The sequence below is a fragment of the Temnothorax nylanderi genome, unplaced genomic scaffold (genome assembly GCF_030848795.1).
Source record: "Temnothorax nylanderi isolate EJ_2023f unplaced genomic scaffold, tnyl_v1.0 TNYL_tig1152_pilon, whole genome shotgun sequence".
NCBI lineage: Eukaryota > Metazoa > Arthropoda > Insecta > Hymenoptera > Formicidae > Temnothorax > Temnothorax nylanderi.
The window spans coordinates 8,620-28,558 of NW_027250214.1; the positions used below are offsets into that span (position 1 = coordinate 8,620).

The 19,939-nt window shown below is 37.5% G+C and overlaps 2 protein-coding genes and 1 pseudogene across 2 annotated transcripts; 1 reads left to right on the forward strand and 2 right to left on the reverse strand.

Annotated features, from left to right (window-relative positions):
• Nucleotides 1-40: 40 nt before the first annotated feature.
• On the reverse strand, nucleotides 41-15,663 carry LOC139786802 (uncharacterized). Its single transcript, XM_071725919.1, has 2 exons — nucleotides 15,525-15,663; nucleotides 41-2,830 (listed from the first exon to the last, which is right to left on the reverse strand). Exon 2 carries the CDS (start codon nucleotides 2,630-2,632, stop codon nucleotides 500-502), a length of 2,133 nt encoding a protein of 710 aa, XP_071582020.1. The 5' UTR covers nucleotides 2,633-2,830; nucleotides 15,525-15,663; the 3' UTR covers nucleotides 41-499.
• On the reverse strand, nucleotides 3,316-5,887 carry LOC139786800 (uncharacterized). Its single transcript, XM_071725918.1, has 2 exons — nucleotides 3,490-5,887; nucleotides 3,316-3,347 (listed from the first exon to the last, which is right to left on the reverse strand). The coding sequence occupies exons 1-2, from the start codon at nucleotides 5,885-5,887 to the stop codon at nucleotides 3,316-3,318; spliced, it is 2,430 nt and encodes an 809-aa protein (XP_071582019.1).
• A 2,724-nt stretch (nucleotides 15,664-18,387) lies between the features above and the next one.
• Nucleotides 18,388-19,143, forward strand: LOC139786803 (uncharacterized; annotated as a pseudogene).
• Nucleotides 19,144-19,939: the final 796 nt, after the last annotated feature.

The window sequence follows — 19,939 nt, forward strand, 5'->3', positions numbered from 1 at the left end:
ATTAGTTAATATTTTTTCTTCTTTATTAATTGTTATATTTGGTGCGGATAGAGTGGGCGGGTGCACATAAAAGACCAGGAACATTAATCTATGACGACGTTTTATTCTAAATACTTTGCCTCGCACGTTGTTTCACTCAGCTACCGATCGTAACGAACTCACGAATCGGACTGAACTTCGGGATTCACGGACGTACACGAACGCGATCTCCTCACGACGGGCGGGCGCGAACGCTAACTACGCCCTCTTTCGCAACGCACTCGAATGCTACCGCGGATCGGTAACTCCGAGCGTACCAACGGCAGTACGGTACTCCTTTATTTTTCACATCCTCCCACCTTAGATTTTCCGCACATATACTGAGGAAAATCTAACATCATAAAATAAAATAATAATTCTCGCATAACTCAAAATAACATCTTAGAACAAAATCACATTTTCCATATAACAGCGAAACTGAACAATAAACATCATAGCTGTTAGTACAACATAAGACTCCTTATCTAATAACTGGCTTAACAGTACGTCCACTACGAGTTTTGTACGGCACAGATTCAACTTTCTGTTCTATCGCTTTAGAGCGACTCAACTTCTCTTTCTCATCTTTCGAATCGCGCGCCGCGCTAACCCTTTTCTTATATAATGTATGTAGTTGCTCAGGGACAACATCGAAATCGACTTCAAGAGGATACAATCTTTGTACCGGACGCACCAATTGACCAGACGCAGTAACTAAACGCACTACTCTAATGACTCCGTCTTTTCCCGGAAAAGTCTCTATCACACGGCCTAGAGGCCAATCCAATCGCTTAGTACAATCATTGCCTATCAATACGACATCACCTATTGATATCTTACGAGTATCGGAAGCTCCCTTATTAACATTATATTTAAGCTCACCGAGATATTCGGTCCGAAAACGTTTTCTCAGTTCATCTTTTAGATGCTGTCGATACTTAAATCTACCTTTGAATTTTTCCCTATCAATAAAATCGCAATCAGGTACTCCGATCTCGCGGATCTCTTGTAAGAACATATTGGGAGTGATAGGATTGAGATCTCTAGGATCTTCGGATAAATACGTCAAAGGTCTCGCGTTAATAATTGATTCGCAATCGCATAAGACAGTCGACATCTCTTCATACTCTAAGCACGCTTTCCCCAGTATTTTACGCAAAATTCGTTTCAAGACTTGAATTAGGCGCTCCCACCAACCTCCCCACCAAGGGGCGCTTGGTGGATTAAATTTCCACTCAATTTTCTGTACATGACAGAGTTCGTTGACTTTATTCCAGTCGATGCGCTTCAATAAATTACTACAACCCTCAAAATTGGTCCCATTGTCACTGTATACGTTACTCGGCCGACCTCTTCGGGCTACGAACCTGCGAAAAGCTTCCATAAATCTATCAGTCGACAAAGAAGTCACAAGCTCGAAATGCACAGCACGATATACAGCACACGTAAAAATACAGATCCACGCTTTTATGTTCCCCTTCAGATACACGGGCCCCGCGAAATCAATTCCCGTTACTTCAAATACCCGAGCATCTCGTACGCGGTTCATAGGCAAAGGAGCCTGCGTAGCGTCCAAAGGTCTAGCGCTCTGTCGTGTACAGATTACACATTTCTTTACAACAGATCGTGCAACTTTACGTCCGTGGATTATCCAGTATTCTTCCCGTAAGTGACTAAGTATTGCATTGACATTGCTGTGTCCCAAACGCTCATGAGTTTCAGTTATTAATAATCTAGTTATGGGATTCTCGCCTAACAAAATCACTGGATAACGGAACGAATAATCATCATCACGTTGCAGTATCTTAGATTTCATACGTATCAATTCATCGTCAGTCATAACAGCATTCATTGTTCTAAGTTTTACATCGTCAATTCCATCAAATGAATCTCTCTGTGAAATTCGTAAAACCGTCTTTTCCGCATTTTTCCGTTCATCAAGAGTTAAACTCCCACCATGTCTTTCCCTGTTGGGCCATCTAGTATAACTGATAAATCGATTAAGCCATGCAATCGCGCCTATCATTGTGTTGAACTTTGAAACTCTCGGAACATAAAAAGGTTCAACTTTTACATCATGACTAACATTAGACATTACCGAAATAATCTCAGTCTCGTTTATCGGAGTTTTTAATACTGCGGTTTTACGGATCTCACTTTTAATCTCATCTTCTTGGTAGGTGACATTCGACATAGGCCACTCTGATGGCTCCTTTTTAAGCCAGCTTGGCCCGTCCCACCAGTTAACTTTTATGAGAGTGCTCACATCACACCCACGCGATGGTAGATCTGCGGGATTTTGATCTCCAGGAACATGTCTCCATGAATCAACTTTCGAAAGACTTCTTATTTCTTTAACTCGGTTTTCTACGAAGGGTGCCCAAGGACAATTTCTTTGAATCCAATATAAGACTGTACCAGAATCACACCAATATGTTACTTCTCTGTCTTCCATCCTCAGTGAATTTAGGTTAGAGTCGGCTAATCTCGTGCCCGTACAAGCGGCCAGTAACTCGAGTCTAGGAGTTGTAACTGGTGAGACTGGAGCCACCCTAGCTTTAGCTGCAACCAAAGTAACATTTACATGAGAGTCGTACTCTGTCCGGGCATACATCACAGCTGCATACGCTTTTTTACTTGCATCGCAAAATACATGGAAGGTAACATTAGCTCCTGGATCTGAAGAGCGAAAGGCCCATCGAGGAAAATGTAACTCCCTCAGTGACGATAGACTTTTCAGCCATTTTTTAAACTCATTTTGATTTTCCTCGCTCAATTCCTCATCCCACTTCACTTTTGAGATCCAAGTTTTCTGTAATAAAAGTTTAGGACATATCATGACAGGGCAAACAAATCCCAGAGGGTCAAAAATGCGATGAGCAAACGATAAAATGGTGCGTTTCGTAATTTTTTCATTTAATGCCGATTCAACGGGAGGCACTACCAGACGTAAAGAATCACAGCGCTTATTCCAAATCATTCCTAACACTGAAATATCCTCCGCTCCCGTCATTGCACCGGTATGCTCCCACCCTCTAAGGTTAAACGCTCCCTGGAGCATAGCGTAACTCGCGTCATACATAAATCCGTCAACTTCTTTCATCGTACCCAAACTAGTCACACAGTTATCTACGTAAAAACTCTCCAATAATTTACGGATATTGTCTATCGCATTTACCATATTCGACTTATGTTTCTCGTCTGACATTAGTTTTCTCAAGTGAAAGTCAATTACTGCTCCGAGAAGAAAAGGGCTACATGTTACACCGAAAACTACTCGAACATGTCTATAAGTAATTATTCTCCCGAGCTCATCATACCATAGAAACCTGAGATAATCACGATCATTTTTGTTCAAACATATTTGCAAAAAAGCCTTTTCAATGTCAGCGATGATACCGAATTTTTCTTTTCTAAAACGCAAAAGTATAGACGAAATTAATTCAATCAAGTTAGGCCCTTTTTCCAAACATTCATTTAACGATGGAGAGTCTCTGCCCTTGGCTGACGTATCAAATACAGGCCTGAGCGGTGTGGAGCTGCCTTCCTTGACGACTCCTCGATGTGGAAGATAGTGACCTTTTATCTCTGTTTCGTCGGCAGGCACCAACTCAATGATTCCCTTCTCTCGCCAGTCTGTGAGAACTCGATCATAGTCAGCATACATTCCCGAAGCTTTGAGCCTCTTCGTGGTCGTAACGAGTCTCTTCTCCGCAAGATCATGGTTGTTCGGCAGAGCAGGGTGCGATTCAATCCAAGGCAGACATACTTCATAACGTCCTTCATCGTTGGTTATGACGGTCTCGACAAAACGTTCTCGAACTTGTGCATCATAGTCCTTTCGAGATTTTTCGACAACCGGATCGTTAATGCCAATGACATCCAAGCTCCATAAATCTGATATGCAGGTCTCTCGTTGTAACATAGAAGTGGTCTGGGCTGCGAGTCCATCCTCGACGTAATTCGGAGTTTTGCCCATTAAAGTCCAACCGAGATGTGTTTCGATTGCTGTCAGACCGCATTTGAGCTGCTTGGTTCTTCCTGTCATTAATTTCCCAGCAATATCAGCTCCAATAAGGATTTTAATTGGCTGAGCATGGTTAGACTCACCTGGTCCATCTGTTAACTGGATGCCTAGCTCCTTTAACTCATTCATCCAAGGCTGCTTATCCCATAGAGGAACATCTGCACATATTTCGTCCTCGTCGTAGGCTTGGAAGTTGCAGGCATATTTTCCATCAAGACTGCTCATATGAACCAGGTATTTTCGGTGATCCTTAATTTCTGAAGACACGTTGCCGAACAGAGAGTGCTTCAGCTTCAACATGCCGATCGGCTCATATTCCATGACGCGGATGAGGTCTTTACACACGTACGATTTGGTAGAACCCGAATCGAAGAGCACGCGCACGATACGTTCTTCCTGTTTGTTCCTGATTATCGCGTGTAAGGTCTGCAGTATCACTTCTGGCCCCTTTGTGTGACTGAGTAGCGACTTTTCATCTTTGACATCACATTCGTCTGCTTTGTGAGACGGCGCTACACTACGGTCGCCCATAACCTCCGGGCACATAAGCACAACATGACGACGATTGCATAAGGCACATTTCAAATTTCCGCGACACATACGGCTCTGATGTCCTATCTTCAGGCAGTTGAAACACGCATTTTTGGTTTGCAACACCGATTTCCTGTCACTCAGCGTCATTTTGCGTGCTTTCTCACATTTCATACTTGCATGTTCATTCTCGCAGAACACACACACAGTAGGTTTAGTAACTTTTCCACTCGCGTGTAAACTCATTGCAGAAGGCGTATCCTTAGTGGCTTCCGAGCGTTGTTTAGGTTTTGACTGCTTCCGTTCATTCATGTCAAAACCGCTTACCGCGATCGTTATGCGCTCTTCATTTTCCACTTCGGATTGTAGAAATTTCATTAATCGTGTGAGTCTATCTTCTCTCGGTAGTTCCTCTCCCATACGCTGTGGCGCAGATGACGTCACTTGATTCCGCTGCCATGCGCGTAGCAATTCTTCCGGCAACGATGATTCGACGAGAGGGTACAACATGGCGCCGCATCTGTCCGTTGTCACACCAAGAGATTCGAGAGCGCGAAGTTGTGACTCTATTTTATCGAACAAGCTCGCTAACTTTATTTTCTCGTTAGGCTTCATAGCATTTTGCAATATTAACTTTAATAACTCGCGCACATATACTTCTACGAGCATTTCATCACGTCCGAATCGATTCTTTATCGCGGCGATAACTTTATCATAGTTTTCATCGGTAGGCGGGAAGCTACCGACTAGTTCCGCCGCGCGCGAATCCGGAACCATAGCTTGTAAGAGATACTGGAATTTGGTCTCTCTGTCGATCGTAGCGTTTTCATGAATCTTTTTGAACTGAGACCAGAATCGTAACCATTCCTTAATATCTCCGTCATACCTTTTGAGTTCGATTTTCGGCAGTTTGATCTGATTCGTCTGATCGGGTACTTGTGCACGAATACGAGCGTCTACCCCGTCGGTAACGGGCCTATTGGCGTTTGGCGCAGCCATGACAGGCGTGCCCATTGCGTTCATGGCAGCGAGTCTTGCTCGTAGAAACTTCCTCTTGTACTCGTCGTTGGTGGCATCTTCTGTCGCGATGGCTTCGTCCGTTACGCCCTCCGTCTCGTGCATGCATGTCATTAACACCTCGTTAGCTTCCAGTAATTTCTCGTGCCTTTCCTCCAGAACTTGCAGAAACACGATTATTTCTTCTTTATTTACTGGTCGCGTAGCCGTACCCGTCAAAGTCGCAGCTAAATCATTTACTGCGCGTGTGAAAGCCGTGCGGTTCGTCGTGCGTTTCTTCCTGGCGGCCTCCATCTTGAGATGCTTGCCTTTTCCCTCGCGATACTCGTATCCGACGGTAATCTCTCTCTTCGTCCTGTCACGGTCGCCACAATGTTATATTTGGTGCGGATAGAGTGGGCGGGTGCACATAAAAGACCAGGAACATTAATCTATGACGACGTTTTATTCTAAATACTTTGCCTCGCACGTTGTTTCACTCAGCTACCGATCGTAACGAACTCACGAATCGGACTGAACTTCGGGATTCACGGACGTACACGAACGCGATCTCCTCACGACGGGCGGGCGCGAACGCTAACTACGCCCTCTTTCGCAACGCACTCGAATGCTACCGCGGATCGGTAACTCCGAGCGTACCAACGGCAGTACGGTACTCCTTTATTTTTCACATTAATACTTCACAATAGATACTTCGATTTTTCGATTTAATATTATATTTTATTTTATTTTAAAATATATAGTTTGTAATAATCTTGGCAATCGAGCGAGCAGAAGCCTTACATTAGTATTAATTAATACATAATTTGTACCGTTTTTACAATACATTGTAAGATACTTTTTTCTAATGATGTAATAAAATATAATATTGTAATTAAATGTAATACTATAAAATATATATGTAATGTTATTAAATATAAAACAAACTTTATGTAAGTGTATAAATATATAATATATAATAATTCTAATCACATTCCTTTTCACTTTAAGTTAGGTAGAGATTGACGACAGATCTGGTATTCCTAAAGTTCGTATTCACAGTCGGGATTCTATAACTGCAGAGAATTGTGTGGTTACACCTATTACAAATATATAAGTTTTAGCTGGTTTACACGCTAAGATAAATAACATATGCTATAGCTATGTTATCTTAGCGTGAAAACCAGCTAAAACTTATATATTTGTAATAGGTGTAACTAATTATCTGCAGGTATGGAATACCGAATGCGCGAATACGAACTTTAAGAATACCAAATCTGTCGTCAATCTGTTGTCGCTTCTAGCGACAGATTTGATTTCCGTTTATTGCCGATCTGGCGTCGCTTTTGAAAACAGATGTGGTCTGCGTTTGGCGCCATTTTGTTGGCATGTCTGGTGACAGATTTGGTCTACGTTTGGTGCCAATCGGCTGCCGCTTTGCGATAAACAGATCTGCCCTCAATTTGTTGTGTCAATCTGACGTCGTAAAGTTGTTGTCAGATTTGGTCTGGTGTTGTCGTCAATTTGACTGCGGAATATGTTCTTAAGATTTCGTTCATATGGAGAGCAATTGCGGACACAGTAGGCCATGGCTTTGGCATTATCGTTTTGCTGGCATTTGTTCCCCTTTTGGCAACATTCCACAACCAAAATGTTTGCTGGGAAAGGATTCTGATTGGTTCATTCCCTTATGCATTATGCAGAAATGTGCTCTCCGCTTTAAGATTACTTTAAACATTATTGCAAAGTATACAGATATACACGGATATTACCTGACTATGAATATAAACGGTTTATGCAAATTTAAAATATTTCAGGAAATTCTTACGAAAGGGTGCTTTATCTTAGTGTTTTGAAAACGTCTCGACAAGGGTTACAAGAATATGACATAAAAAATAGGGGTCCCCGTTTAAAGAACTCAATCCCATACAGCACACTAATGTTGAATCAACATCTTAAAAACATTGAATTTCAACATTTACAATATTGTATCAACGTTGCAAAATGTAGATTTAACGTAAATTGAATGTTGAAAAGACATTGCACAAACGTCTAATGTCCGCTGAATTGCAATGTCTTGTAGACGTCTACAAGACATTGCAATTCAACATTTAAAAAAACGTTCCCATATAGTAGTAAAAGTAATGCTAATACGTTGCCATTTATCAGATACATCAGATTTAAACGAATAAATATTGCGGGTAGAATATATGCCGTGTGTGTACAGCCGCAAGCCCGAAAAAATCCACTCTCTAGCCGGTCATCCAACCAAGTAGTAACCCGCACCTACGTTGCTTGACTTTGATTATCAAACGGGCTAGTAGTGAATTCTCTGACTCTGACGCTTCCTTCTTGCTTATACTTATATGTATGTATGTACATATTAGGCCAGTCATATTAGACTAAGGGTACCCCACGTTAAGATAGGCAAATGCCACTGTTATGAAACGGAAAAATGACTTTGGATTTGCATAAGTACACTAAAAAAAGAATTTTCTACGATTTTCCGACCATCCATCCCTCCTTCTTTTCCTAGTGCACCAAAAAACCGCTTTTTTTCGAAAATTATTTTTTTTCTCCGGTTCCTTCATGTTAAAAATTTTGAAAAAATGTGAGAATATAGCTTATAAAAAGTACTTAGCACACAATTTTTTTGAGCTTTAGGCGCGTTAAATACCTAACCTAAAAAAATTAAATAAATATTTGAATCAATTTTTTTCTAATTTCTTTGATAGTTGCAGGTCTAATTACTCTAGAAAATTGTATATTTTAGTGTTCTACATGTATTAGAATTTTTTCAGATTTTTTGGAATGGTCGGCCGTACTCAAAAATGCGAAAAACCCTATTTTTAAACACTTTTGGGCCTTTTATGGTCCTCAAATGATTGATAGTGCCTTAACTGACTCTAAAATAAACATAATATATTACTTTTGGATATATGTTGTCAATATTTGATACATTCCGATACGTCTCATATGTTTTTGAGCATGAAATCAGTCATAACTCAACGAGAAAACCCTACTTTTTGTATAAAAGTGCCTATTTTTCGTCGATTTCTGGATTTTTGGTTATTTTATCTAAGTTTTTTTTGCATATGATTGGTAAATGTGAATATAAATATAATAAAAAATTGTACCTCTTATACATATATTTCAAAGAAATCGTTCATTGATTCAAATATATACATTTTCATGAAAAAAAATTAATTTTTATGATTCCATGATCGTCTCTTTAATCCTCCTCGTCACTATCTTCCTCAATTACTGGTGTTACTTCTTCGAAGTCAAACAATGTTGTAAGTATCTCAGCTGGTCGAATAATCCTTGACAAGTATCTTGCATGAGACAGGTAAAAACTATGGCGGCTATATGCAAGCATTGTAAATAAGATTTGTAATATCAACCTGATAGTGTGGGACTCAACGGTGTCAGACGTTATTGCTGTAACTGCGCTAATGGTAACAGAACTATAGGGTGTTGCTCGCATATAGTCGCCATAGTTTTTTACTTGTCTCATGCAAGATACTTGTCAAGGATTATTCGACCAGCTGAGATACTTACAACATTGTTTGACTTCGAAGAAGTAACACCAGTAATTGAGGAAGATAGTGACGAGGAGGATTAAAGAGACGATCATGGAATCATAAAAATTAATTTTTTTTTCATGAAAATGTATATATTTGAATAAATGAACGATTTCTTTGAAATATATGTATAAGAGGTACAATTTTTTATTATATTTATATTCACATTTACCGATCATATGCAAAAAAAACTTAGATAAAATAACCAAAAATCCAGAAATCGACGAAAAATAGGCACTTTTATACAAAAAGTAGGGTTTTCTCGTTGAGTTATGACTGATTTCATGCTCAAAAAACATATGAGACGTATCGAAATGTATCAAATATTGACAACATATATCCAAAAGTAATATATTATGTTTATTTTAGAGTCAGTTAAGGCACTATCAATCATTTGAGGACCATAAAAGGCCCAAAAGTGGCTAAAAATAGAGTTTTTCGCATTTTTGAGTACGGCCCACCATTCCGAAAAATCTGAAAAAATACTAATACACGTAGAACACTAAAATATACAATTTTCTAGAGTAATTAGACCTGCAACTATCAAAGAAATTAAAAAAAAATTGATTCAAATATTTATTTTATTTTTTTAGGTTAGGTATTCAACGCGCCTAAAGCTCAAAAAAATTGTGTGCCAAGTACTTTTTATAAGCTATATTCTCAAATTTTTTCAAAAATTTTAACATGAAGGAACCGGAGAAAAAAAATAATTTTCGAAAAAAGCGGTTTTTTGGTGCCACTAGGAAAAAGAGGAGGGATGGATGGTCGGAAAAATCGTAGAAAATTCTTTTTTTAGTGTACTTATGCAAATCCAAAGTCATTTTTCCGTTTCATTGACAGTGGCATTTTGCCTATCTTAACGTGAGGTACCCTTTAGAGGGTTAACCTTCCAATTAATCTTCCCAGGTTACAACCATCATGAATTGCTTTGATTTGAGGTGCTATAAGTGGGATTTATTTTGCTTCGCAAAATTAGCGCGCAATAAAAAGTTATTAACAATATTATCAACAAAAAACGCGATTTTTTTTATTATTTCTCAAATATCTCGAAAACTAAGCAAGATAAGGTAACTAACTATACGTACCTTTTTTGTAGAGCGTAAAATTATCTACAATAATGATCTGAACAACATTTATCGTCAAGTCAGTCGTTTAGCTTGCACGCGCCGTCAAAGTCCGAGACTCGGATCCCGAAAACCCTCGATTTCATCGTTTTTTTTATGTTGCGTCGGTGATTTTTTTCCGTCATTTAAAATGGAATTAAAAATCCCCAAAAAATCACACATTATCTGAGAACTACAAAGAATACTTCTCATGATGCAACCGATTTTTTAGACCCTTTTTCTTTAGTTTGTAGCTATGTAAGCAAAAAATTTAGATTTTTTTGAATAGTCTTAGTTTTTCGCTGTTTTCAGGCCTTAGAATTTATTTGAGACGAATTTTATCATATGCATCTTGTTGTGGACAAAATTTGCAACAAAAAAGGACCCCTGTATTTTTTTTGTACGACAAACGCTGATTTTTTTATTGACGCGCAAAGTTATCCAATATTGCGCACAGGTCGGATAACGCATGTTTTGCACTAAAATAATTATTTTTATTAAAATTTACGTGATTTTTCGCATTATTATTGAACCATATTGCAAAAAACGGCTTTGCAATATGGTTCAATAATAATGCGAAAAATCACGTAAATTTTAATAAAAAATAATTATTTTAGTGCAAAAAATGCGTTATCCGACCTGTGCGCAATATTGGATAACTTTGCGCGTCAATAAAAAAATCAGCGTTTGTCGTACAAAAAAAATACAGGGGTCCTTTTTTGTTGCAAATTTTGTCCACAACAAGATGCATATGATAAAATTCGTCTCAAATAAATTCTAAGGCCTGAAAACAGCGAAAAACTAAGACTATTCAAAAAAATCTAAATTTTTTGCTTACATAGCTACAAACTAAAGAAAAAGGGTCTAAAAAATCGGTTGCATCATGAGAAGTATTCTTTGTAGTTCTCAGATAATGTGTGATTTTTTGGGGATTTTTAATTCCATTTTAAATGACGGAAAAAAATCACCGACGCAACATTAAAAAAACGATGAAATCGAGGATTTTCGGGATCCGAGTCTCGGACTTTGACAACGCGTGCAAGCTAAACGACTGACTTGACGATAAATATTGTTCAGATCATCATTGTAGATAATTTTACGCTCTACAAAAAAGGTACGTATAGTTACCCTATCTTGCTTAGTTTTCGAGATATTTGAGAAGATAAAAAAATCGCGTTTTTTTGTTGATAATATTGTTAATAACTTTTTATTGCGCGTTAATTTTGCGAAGCAATATAAATCCCACGCACAGCTCCTTACATCAAAGCGATTCATGATGGTTGCAACCTGGGAAGTTTAATTGGAAGGTTCGATGTCTAATATGACTGGCCTATATCTTTAGAGTGTAAAAAATCTTGTAATGATATGTTAACTGGCAAATATTAAAAACAATGTAACAACAATTAAATTGTTAAATGCTGATTAACATTAGCCGCGTTTAACAGAACGTGTCTTTTTTACAATTGTTGGAAATTTTCGGAGCTCAGATTGGATTATTCCTCTAGATCTAAAAGAATAAAATCCAATCTCAGTTCAGAAAATTTCAACAGTTGCAAAATAAACGTTCTGCTAAACGCGGCCATTTATTCAATTTACGTGCGATGTAGATTTCATAAAATATTAAAAAAGATATTTTTTATTTAAAATAACTATTAACATATATATATGTTACCTGCATATAAAATTATATACATATATAATTTCTTTTCAATAATTTTATTTGAATTTCAAAAGATTAATAATTTGTTCAATGTTGTTTTAATATTGTAGCAACATAAAGAATCAATGTAGAAGAATCAACATAGATTCAACGTTAAAAAGATATTTATACTTCAACATTCAACATTGCAACGTTTCAAGAACGTTTTTTCAACTTTTTGTGCTGTATGGGAATATGACCTTAATGCCTTGATGTGACTTTCTCAAGATCGTTCAAGGTCAAATCAATATCACCACATAATGGATAACTTGATACCCTAAACTTTTGTATAAAACATTTCTTCCGAAAATGTCATCTTGAGATAATTCAGTGTCCCGACCTTTTTGTTGTACCCTGTGCAAATGTCGGATCATCCGATAGACGGCATTCAATGAGATCCGTTTCTCGTATTTAAATATGACAAATGATAGTATAAGAATGGTATATAAATCAAGTGTACGGTACAACTTATATCATCAGTTGTATCGCACGCTTATAATAAAGTGGCACACAATACCGAATTGAATCGATATATTTATGGTTTTATAACATTTTACATCCCTTCATAATTTTTAATTATATCTGAGCAGATCTGGATACATTCGGTAAGTAATTGTATCTGGCAGATCAAATTATATCTGGTCAAATATCTGGTTATATCTGTTCAGATCTGGCCAGATAGAGACAATTTGCAGATTAAATTATATCTGGCCAGATCTGATGAACACCAGATCTAGTCATATCTCGACAGATCTAATTTTTTTCCCGGGTCATAAGTCGTGAGTCGTAAGAAATTGACTATTTGATAATTCTCCTCAAATTCGACTGTAATTGGTCAATTTTTTACGACTCACGACTTACGACAGTTACGATACCCATTGTAGACCGGACCTAAAGGTGAAGTCCTATGGAGCCAGCATACGACGAGCGTAAAGCCTGTGATTGGCCAAGTTTCTTTACGACGTACCGACGTGCATGACAATCATAGGCTTTACGCTCGTTTTTGTTACGCTAGCACAGATGTTACGCTGGTTTTTGAAATTTTCCGGCGTTTATGCTACAATGATAAGTGGGTGAATACACACCCACGTACACGCATATGGAAATATTGGTTCATGTATGAATGTATGTGTTAAAAAGTCGCGCTGAAAACTTCATCAGTTGTCCCATGGGGCGTATTTACGTCGACGAAAGTGCCCGTCTACAACAGGTGTTTAGGGCTTAGGGTTTAAAACACCTATTGTAGACTGGGACTAATGATGAATAAGTCAATCAGGGTGAAGTCTCATGGAGCCAGCGTACGGCGTACCGGCGTATGGTGTAAAAAAGCTTGGCTAATCACAGGCTTTACGCTCGTTTTCGTTACGCTAGCACAAACATTGGCTGTCCCATGGAGCGTATTTAAGCGGCGTAATGATTAATAAGGCAATCACAGTGTTGATTACGAAGCTTATTTTCAAATAGATACTCAAGGGGTCTTGTGATTGGTTTATTAATCATTACGCCGGCGTAAATACGCCCCATGGGACAGCCGATGAAATTTTCAGCGCGACTTTTTAACACATACATTCATATATAAAGCAATATTCCATATGCGTGTACGTGGGTGTGTATCATTGTAGCACAAACGTCGGAACGCTTCAAAACCAGCATAACATATGTGCTGGCGCGTGAAAACGAGCGTAAAGCCTGTGATTAGCCAAGCTTCTTTACGCTATACGCCGGTACGCCGTACGCTGGCTCCATGGGACTTCACCCTCACAAGACTCCTTGAGTATCCATTTTGAAAATAAGTTTGTAAAACAACACTGTGATTGGCTTATTAACCCTCAGCCCTTGCCCTTGTTTTCGACTAACGTAACTCCTGTCCATGGGTCGTTCGTGTCCTGAGCTTATTAAATAACTTTAAAAATGTTTAAAAAATCTAAAAAAATTCATAGAGTATCTTTGAACCTTATAGAATACGAAACAATACTTTAGAACAAAAAAAATTTTAAATAACTGTTTAAACAAATAAACTCGGAAAAAGTCGCTAAAAAAACGTAAAAATATAAAAAATCATATCTCTGGTTGAAATTGACGTGGAACAAAAAAAATTACGTCGATCTTGTATTATTAAAAAATAGTATTTTCTTACAATTGAAAAATACGTATTTTCGATGTCGTTAGATTCATGAAAAAAGGGAATAAAAATAAGATAATCATGTAATATTTGTTTTAAATTGCATATTTATAGAAAATATTATAAAAGAACAGTGAAAGTATGATAAAAGTTTGTATTTTTATATTTTATGATTAATTACAATCCCGGCATACACATAAGCAATGTTCCTCACATATGGGTTTTAATTGTCTAATATATTTAATTTTAACACTTATCTAACTTCTTTTGATGTTACTTTTCTTAAGAAGCCACAAAAACAATTTTTTGCACGAAAATAACAAGGTTTGAGACCCTGCATTTGGCACACATAGCCCCTGTGCATGGGTCATTCGTGTCCGTTCGAGATTTATAATCTCCAGTACTCGCGGCTGTACCAGCGGAATCTAACCAAGTTTTTCCCTGAAGTAGCTCTTCACTTGAAGTTTTTTTCAGCTATTACAAATGGCACCACTTCTGCTGAGTTTCAAGATATTACAGGTAATAGATTTTGGCCGGACACAAACGACCCATGGACAGGGGCTGAGTTAATCATTACGCCGCTTAATACGCTCCATGGGACAGCCGATGTTCGTGCTGACGTAACAAAAAGGCTTTCGCACACGAATTGCCATAATAACCATAAACGTAAAACGTAAACATAAGCTGAAGAACTAATCAGTATATTGCTTTAGTTTTATGTATTCTAGAAGACGATAAAAATAATACAGTTGGCTGTAAGCAGAAGTAAGTAGGATTTCAACGCGCGTTAGCGCGTGCCGCATGCCTCTCTCTACTCGCCGCTCGCCCACGCACACGCTTACCGACTCGCCGCGCTTGCCGAGTCCGGCCTACCGCTTCTCATGCGCCGATTCGCTCAGACGTATTAATTAATAACTCATTAATTATTGCGAATATCGCAAAATGATACAAAACTTTTTTGTTTATCTCGATCCCTTCTACCTCACCACGAGCGTTGACAAGGGTGTTTTGGGACACCCTATATATCTCAAGATTAAGGTCAAGATCATTGATAAAATATCACTTTTTTGTATTTATCAATGTAATATTCAACTTTCTTTGTATATTTATCAATATAACATTCAAGAAGAACAATGAATACGTAAGCTTTTATAATAACTTATAAAAAAGCAATTATAATTACGTTTATTATAATTTTTTAATTTAAAATTGCATTCTCTATCAGACCTGTTGTCCTTCCATTTAAGAATATAATAAATGTGCAAAGGATGTGATTTGTTATTTAAATGTCTACATTTTAAAAATATATGTCACAATAATTTTTATGATAAAACCATTGAGGATATGTGAAAGCTTCATATAAAACGTGAATAGCATTTTATAGTCATTGCTTAATCAAATTATGATAAAATAAGCTAAAATTATTAAAGAAACATGCTTGTACCTATTGGCGTAAGAATTGGTTCGGCAACATGTACCGGTGGTATCTCCACGTGAACTTCCAATGGATCTATCAATGATAGCTGAGTACACGTGACCAATCGTAGAGGCTCTGCCATACCTGTATGTATAAAAAAAACTATTAACAACGTTAAAAATGTCCCTTTTTACTTTTTAGAGATAGACCTTTTAGAGATCAATATTACTAATTTTTTATAACACTAAATATCACAAACGCGCGCTACGCGCGCGCTATTTAGCTACACAACAGATACACACAACTGTAAAAATATGCCATGACAGCCGCTCACGAAGTAAGCGCAGCGAAAGAACCAATCGGCAACGCGGAAAAGAGTCAACAATAAACTTCGAGATTTTCGAGAAGACTTCGAGAGATGCGAGTATCGATTTAACATGCCTTTTTTTAGATAGGATCTACATGTGTGCGTATACATAATACTCGTACAATGTCAGCGGAAATTAAAGGAACACCTTTGCGCGGTCGGAAAATAAACCAATTTCAAATAAGCGTAGCTTCGGTAAAAGTGATCAGAATGAGGACCGATTCAAGAAGCATTTTACAGCTTCAAGTCTCTACTTTTTAGATCAGTCTTTAGATAACGATGTTATTGATTTTTCACAGATCCCCAAGAATTCAAAAAGATCCGTTATACGTAAAATTTTAGACCAACTTTGCAATTCTTGTGCCATTTTTTAGCAGTCGTACACAAATTCGGTTTACACTAGTTTACAGTAGTCAAAATAATGAATCTTTACCTTTAATTTGTGTACTTACTGATTGTTGTGCGATTTTTGATAAGTGTCAAGATTAAGGGCAATCTCACCGATTTCAATGACCTTGACATACGAGGTGTGATCAAAAAGTTCGTGGAAAAATTTTTTTTCTGCCAACGTGGCAACACTGTAGGCTTCTATCGTGGTTTGGCGTCTAAAGGGAACCCTTACGAGTCATCAGTGCAAATTTGGTCACGATCGAGTGCATACGTATTTTTTTGTGCCAGTATTTGTGAACGCAGTTTTTTTGCGCGGTCGAAAGGGAGCGAGATGTTTTAATGCTCTTCACATCCTCAAAATGTTCATCCCGCATAATCGTTTTAACTTTAGGGAACAAAAAAAGTCGCAAAGGGCTAAATCAGGCGAATGCTTTTAGCGAGTTTTAGCGGATAAAACATCTCCCCAAGGAACTACATTGCAATTAAAAAATTACGTCATTTTGACATCATATTGACCAAAAAATGATGTGAATTTGGTCAATGTGACGTTAAAATGACGTCATTTTGATTGCGATATGTTCCTTGGGTTGCTCCATTTCGACCGCGCAAAAAAACTGCATTCACAAATACTGGCACAGAAAAATACGTATGCACTCGATTGTGACCAAATTTGCACTGATGACTCGTAAGGCTTCTCCTTAGACGCCAAACCATCATAGAAGCCTACAGTGTTGCCACGTCGGCAGAAAAAAATTTTTTCCACGAACTTTTTGATCACACCTCGTATATTGTCAAGGACATGGCTTTGATTAACTTGCGAAAAGTTTTAGCCGTTACTCGTTGTTCATTAAAAAGTTATGAACAAAAAAGTTTAAGAAACATAATAGTTTGTGTCAGTGCTAAGGGAAGTAATTTGCTGATATATGTATTGTGTCCATATATATACACATATCAGCAAATTATTTTCTTTAGTATTGACACAAAATGTTATATTTTCTCACAATCAGTTACATTTGTTAATAACTTTGTAATAAACAACGAGCTAAAACTTTTTGCAAGTTATAGCGAATTCGATTAGATGCACTCAGTACGCACTGGTGCACATTAAAGCCGTCGTACAAATCAACGTAAAGTGTATGTTTAATATAAACGAGTTAAAACACGAAATCCTCAATATTCTTTATTGTGCTATTTGATAAAATATGTATTAGGCATTTTATCGGTCAAGGAATTTGCATTTTACTTTAAAGATTAGAGGTTAAATCAATGTACAGTAACTTTAATATGCACCAGTACTGAATGCATTCAACCGAATTCGCTATAAGTCAGCCTTGACAATGTCAAGGTCATTGAAATCAGTGACATCGCCCTTAATCTTGATATTTACCCGATTTTTTGTTCACCGAGTTATTTATTGTTGAAGCAAAAACCATCATTTAATTTTTGACTGCTTACATAAGACAAACGGATCAGTACATTCGTTCAAAAACGAATAGAAAGTTGCCAGTTTTCTCTTTAAATGTACCTATTATTTTCCTGAAACAAGTACGCTTTCTATGTAACACCTTAAGTAAAATGTAAGATTGTAAATTGGATGATTTACACGTTTTCATTCAACTCGATATAGCGATTAATAAGCGAGAGAACGGTTCAAGTTTTCAACTTTCCACGCAAAAGGAGGTCCATCCCCCACCTCCTTCCTGCTTGCGGGGAAAGGGCTTAGTCTCTCCCCCGCCTACATGTGTACTGTTTATACGCACATCAGCAAATTACTTCCTTTAGCACTAACACAAACTGTTATATATTTAAAATTTTTTTGTTCATAACTTTTTAATAAACAATGGTTAAACCCTTTTGAAAGTCACTCAGCATGATGACTTTGACAACATATGTCCTCTTAGGAAGAGTCCAATGGGATCCTCCAATGGCCTAATCGCCCTCTCCCTCCCCCACCCTCGCGCTGACTCTCTCCCATTGGATCGACACTCCGAGAGGGTATAAAACGCAAGCGCCAAGATGTTCAGTGTTCTTTTCTCGCGCATAATCACGTGGGTAGGGTGATAGCGTCCTAGAGCGCTCTCTGCTTCTGCCGAGGACTTTTGTCTTTTTAATTCGCAATTAATAAATTAAAAATTAAACGTTTGGCTAAAAATGGCTAACAAATTATCGGAGCGTGAAAGAATCACTATCCTAATGATGCGCGGATGGGGTGATAATGAACGATCGTTCACTGATGTCGTTCGATTATTTAATAAACGTATCCGAATCGTCAAATTAGTAAATCCACTGTTTTGAAAACTGTACGACGTTTTCAAGAAACTGGTAGTGCAAAAAGTCGCTTTAGGTCTGGCAGGCCAAAGTCTGCAACTAATAACGATAAACAACTTGATGTTCTGCAGACTTTATTGAAAATCCCCATACGTCTGTTAATAGAGCAGCTCAAGCTCACGACATTGCTCCCATATCCGTACACAGAATTTTAAGAAAAATAAATTACATCCATACAAACTGCAATACGTTCAAGAATTGCAAGGCGGAGATGATGAGCGTCGTATACGCTTCTGTGCAAGAATGATGGACCTAATAGATGCCTCGCCCAACTTTCCTTATCAAATTGTTTTCACAGACGAGGCAACCTTTACATTTACGGGAGAGGTTAATAATCAAAATTTTCGTCTCTGGTCAGATGAAAATCCGAATTGGGTGCAGGAAAGTCATACACAATACCCACAAAAAATAAATGTATGGTGCGGCATGATAAAAGCTTATATGATAGGGCCTTTTTTTTTTAAGGAAAACCTCACTGCTCATAGGTACGAGAGATTAGTTGTAGATGAAATAATTCCAGCCATACAAAATATTTTTCCAAATAACTTTGAGCAAATATGATTTCAGCATGATGGAGCTCCGCCTCATTTTGGTGCAGAAGCCGCGTCGAATTTTAAATGAAGTTTTCCCGCAAAGGTGGATAGGAAGAAGGAACCGAAATGAGGGTGGGGAACGTTGGCCACCTAGGTCACCAAATCTAACTCCTCTTGATATTACTTTTGGGGCTATCTGAAGAGTAAGGTTTACGAAACAAAACCTCAAAATATCCAAAAAATTGAGGCAGCGAATAAGGGATGAAGCAGCCTTGATACCTGCTGAATCAAATCGTAGAGCTATTTCTGCGTTCTATCGACGATTGGCATACTGTTAAGAAGTCAATGGAAACCACTTTCAGAATTTACTCTAAAACACTCAAACACAAAAAAAATGTAAATCAAGGTTGTAAAATTTGTAATTTAGAAAATGTAAATAATAATTTTTTACTTTTTTACTTTTTTTACTTTTTTAATTGTAATAAAATTCGAGTTTAATTACAATTTCAAAATGTATTTGTAATTGAACGACTTTAATTACAATTCCGAAAAACATTTGTACTTAAACTCAATTTAAATCAAAATTATGTAAAATAATTAGTAATTAAGAACTTCAATCACAAAAGTATTGTTATTTACAACTCTGCTAGTGTAAATCCGATCGTGCAACCTCCACGCGGTACATCTTAGGTAACGCTGATGCCGGCGGTATCGTAGCTTTCAAGCTCCATAACTTGAAAAATACTTAATAAAAATATACTTTATTATAGTGTTTTGAAAAGCTCTCGAGGTAAACTATAAGAATATGCAATCAAAAATAGGGG

Bases quoted from the DNA above. Each gene is read 5' to 3' on its own strand.
- LOC139786800 (XM_071725918.1), bottom strand. From the start codon at position 5,887: ATGGAGGCCGCCAGGAAGAAACGCACGACGAACCGCACGGCTTTCACA. The intron at 3,348-3,489 runs GTTTGGAAAAAG...TGATTATCTCAG, and splicing joins CTCTCCATCGTTAAATGAAT to GTTTCTATGGTATGATGAGC.
- LOC139786802 (XM_071725919.1), bottom strand. From the start codon at position 2,632: ATGTATGCCCGGACAGAGTACGACTCTCATGTAAATGTTACTTTGGTT.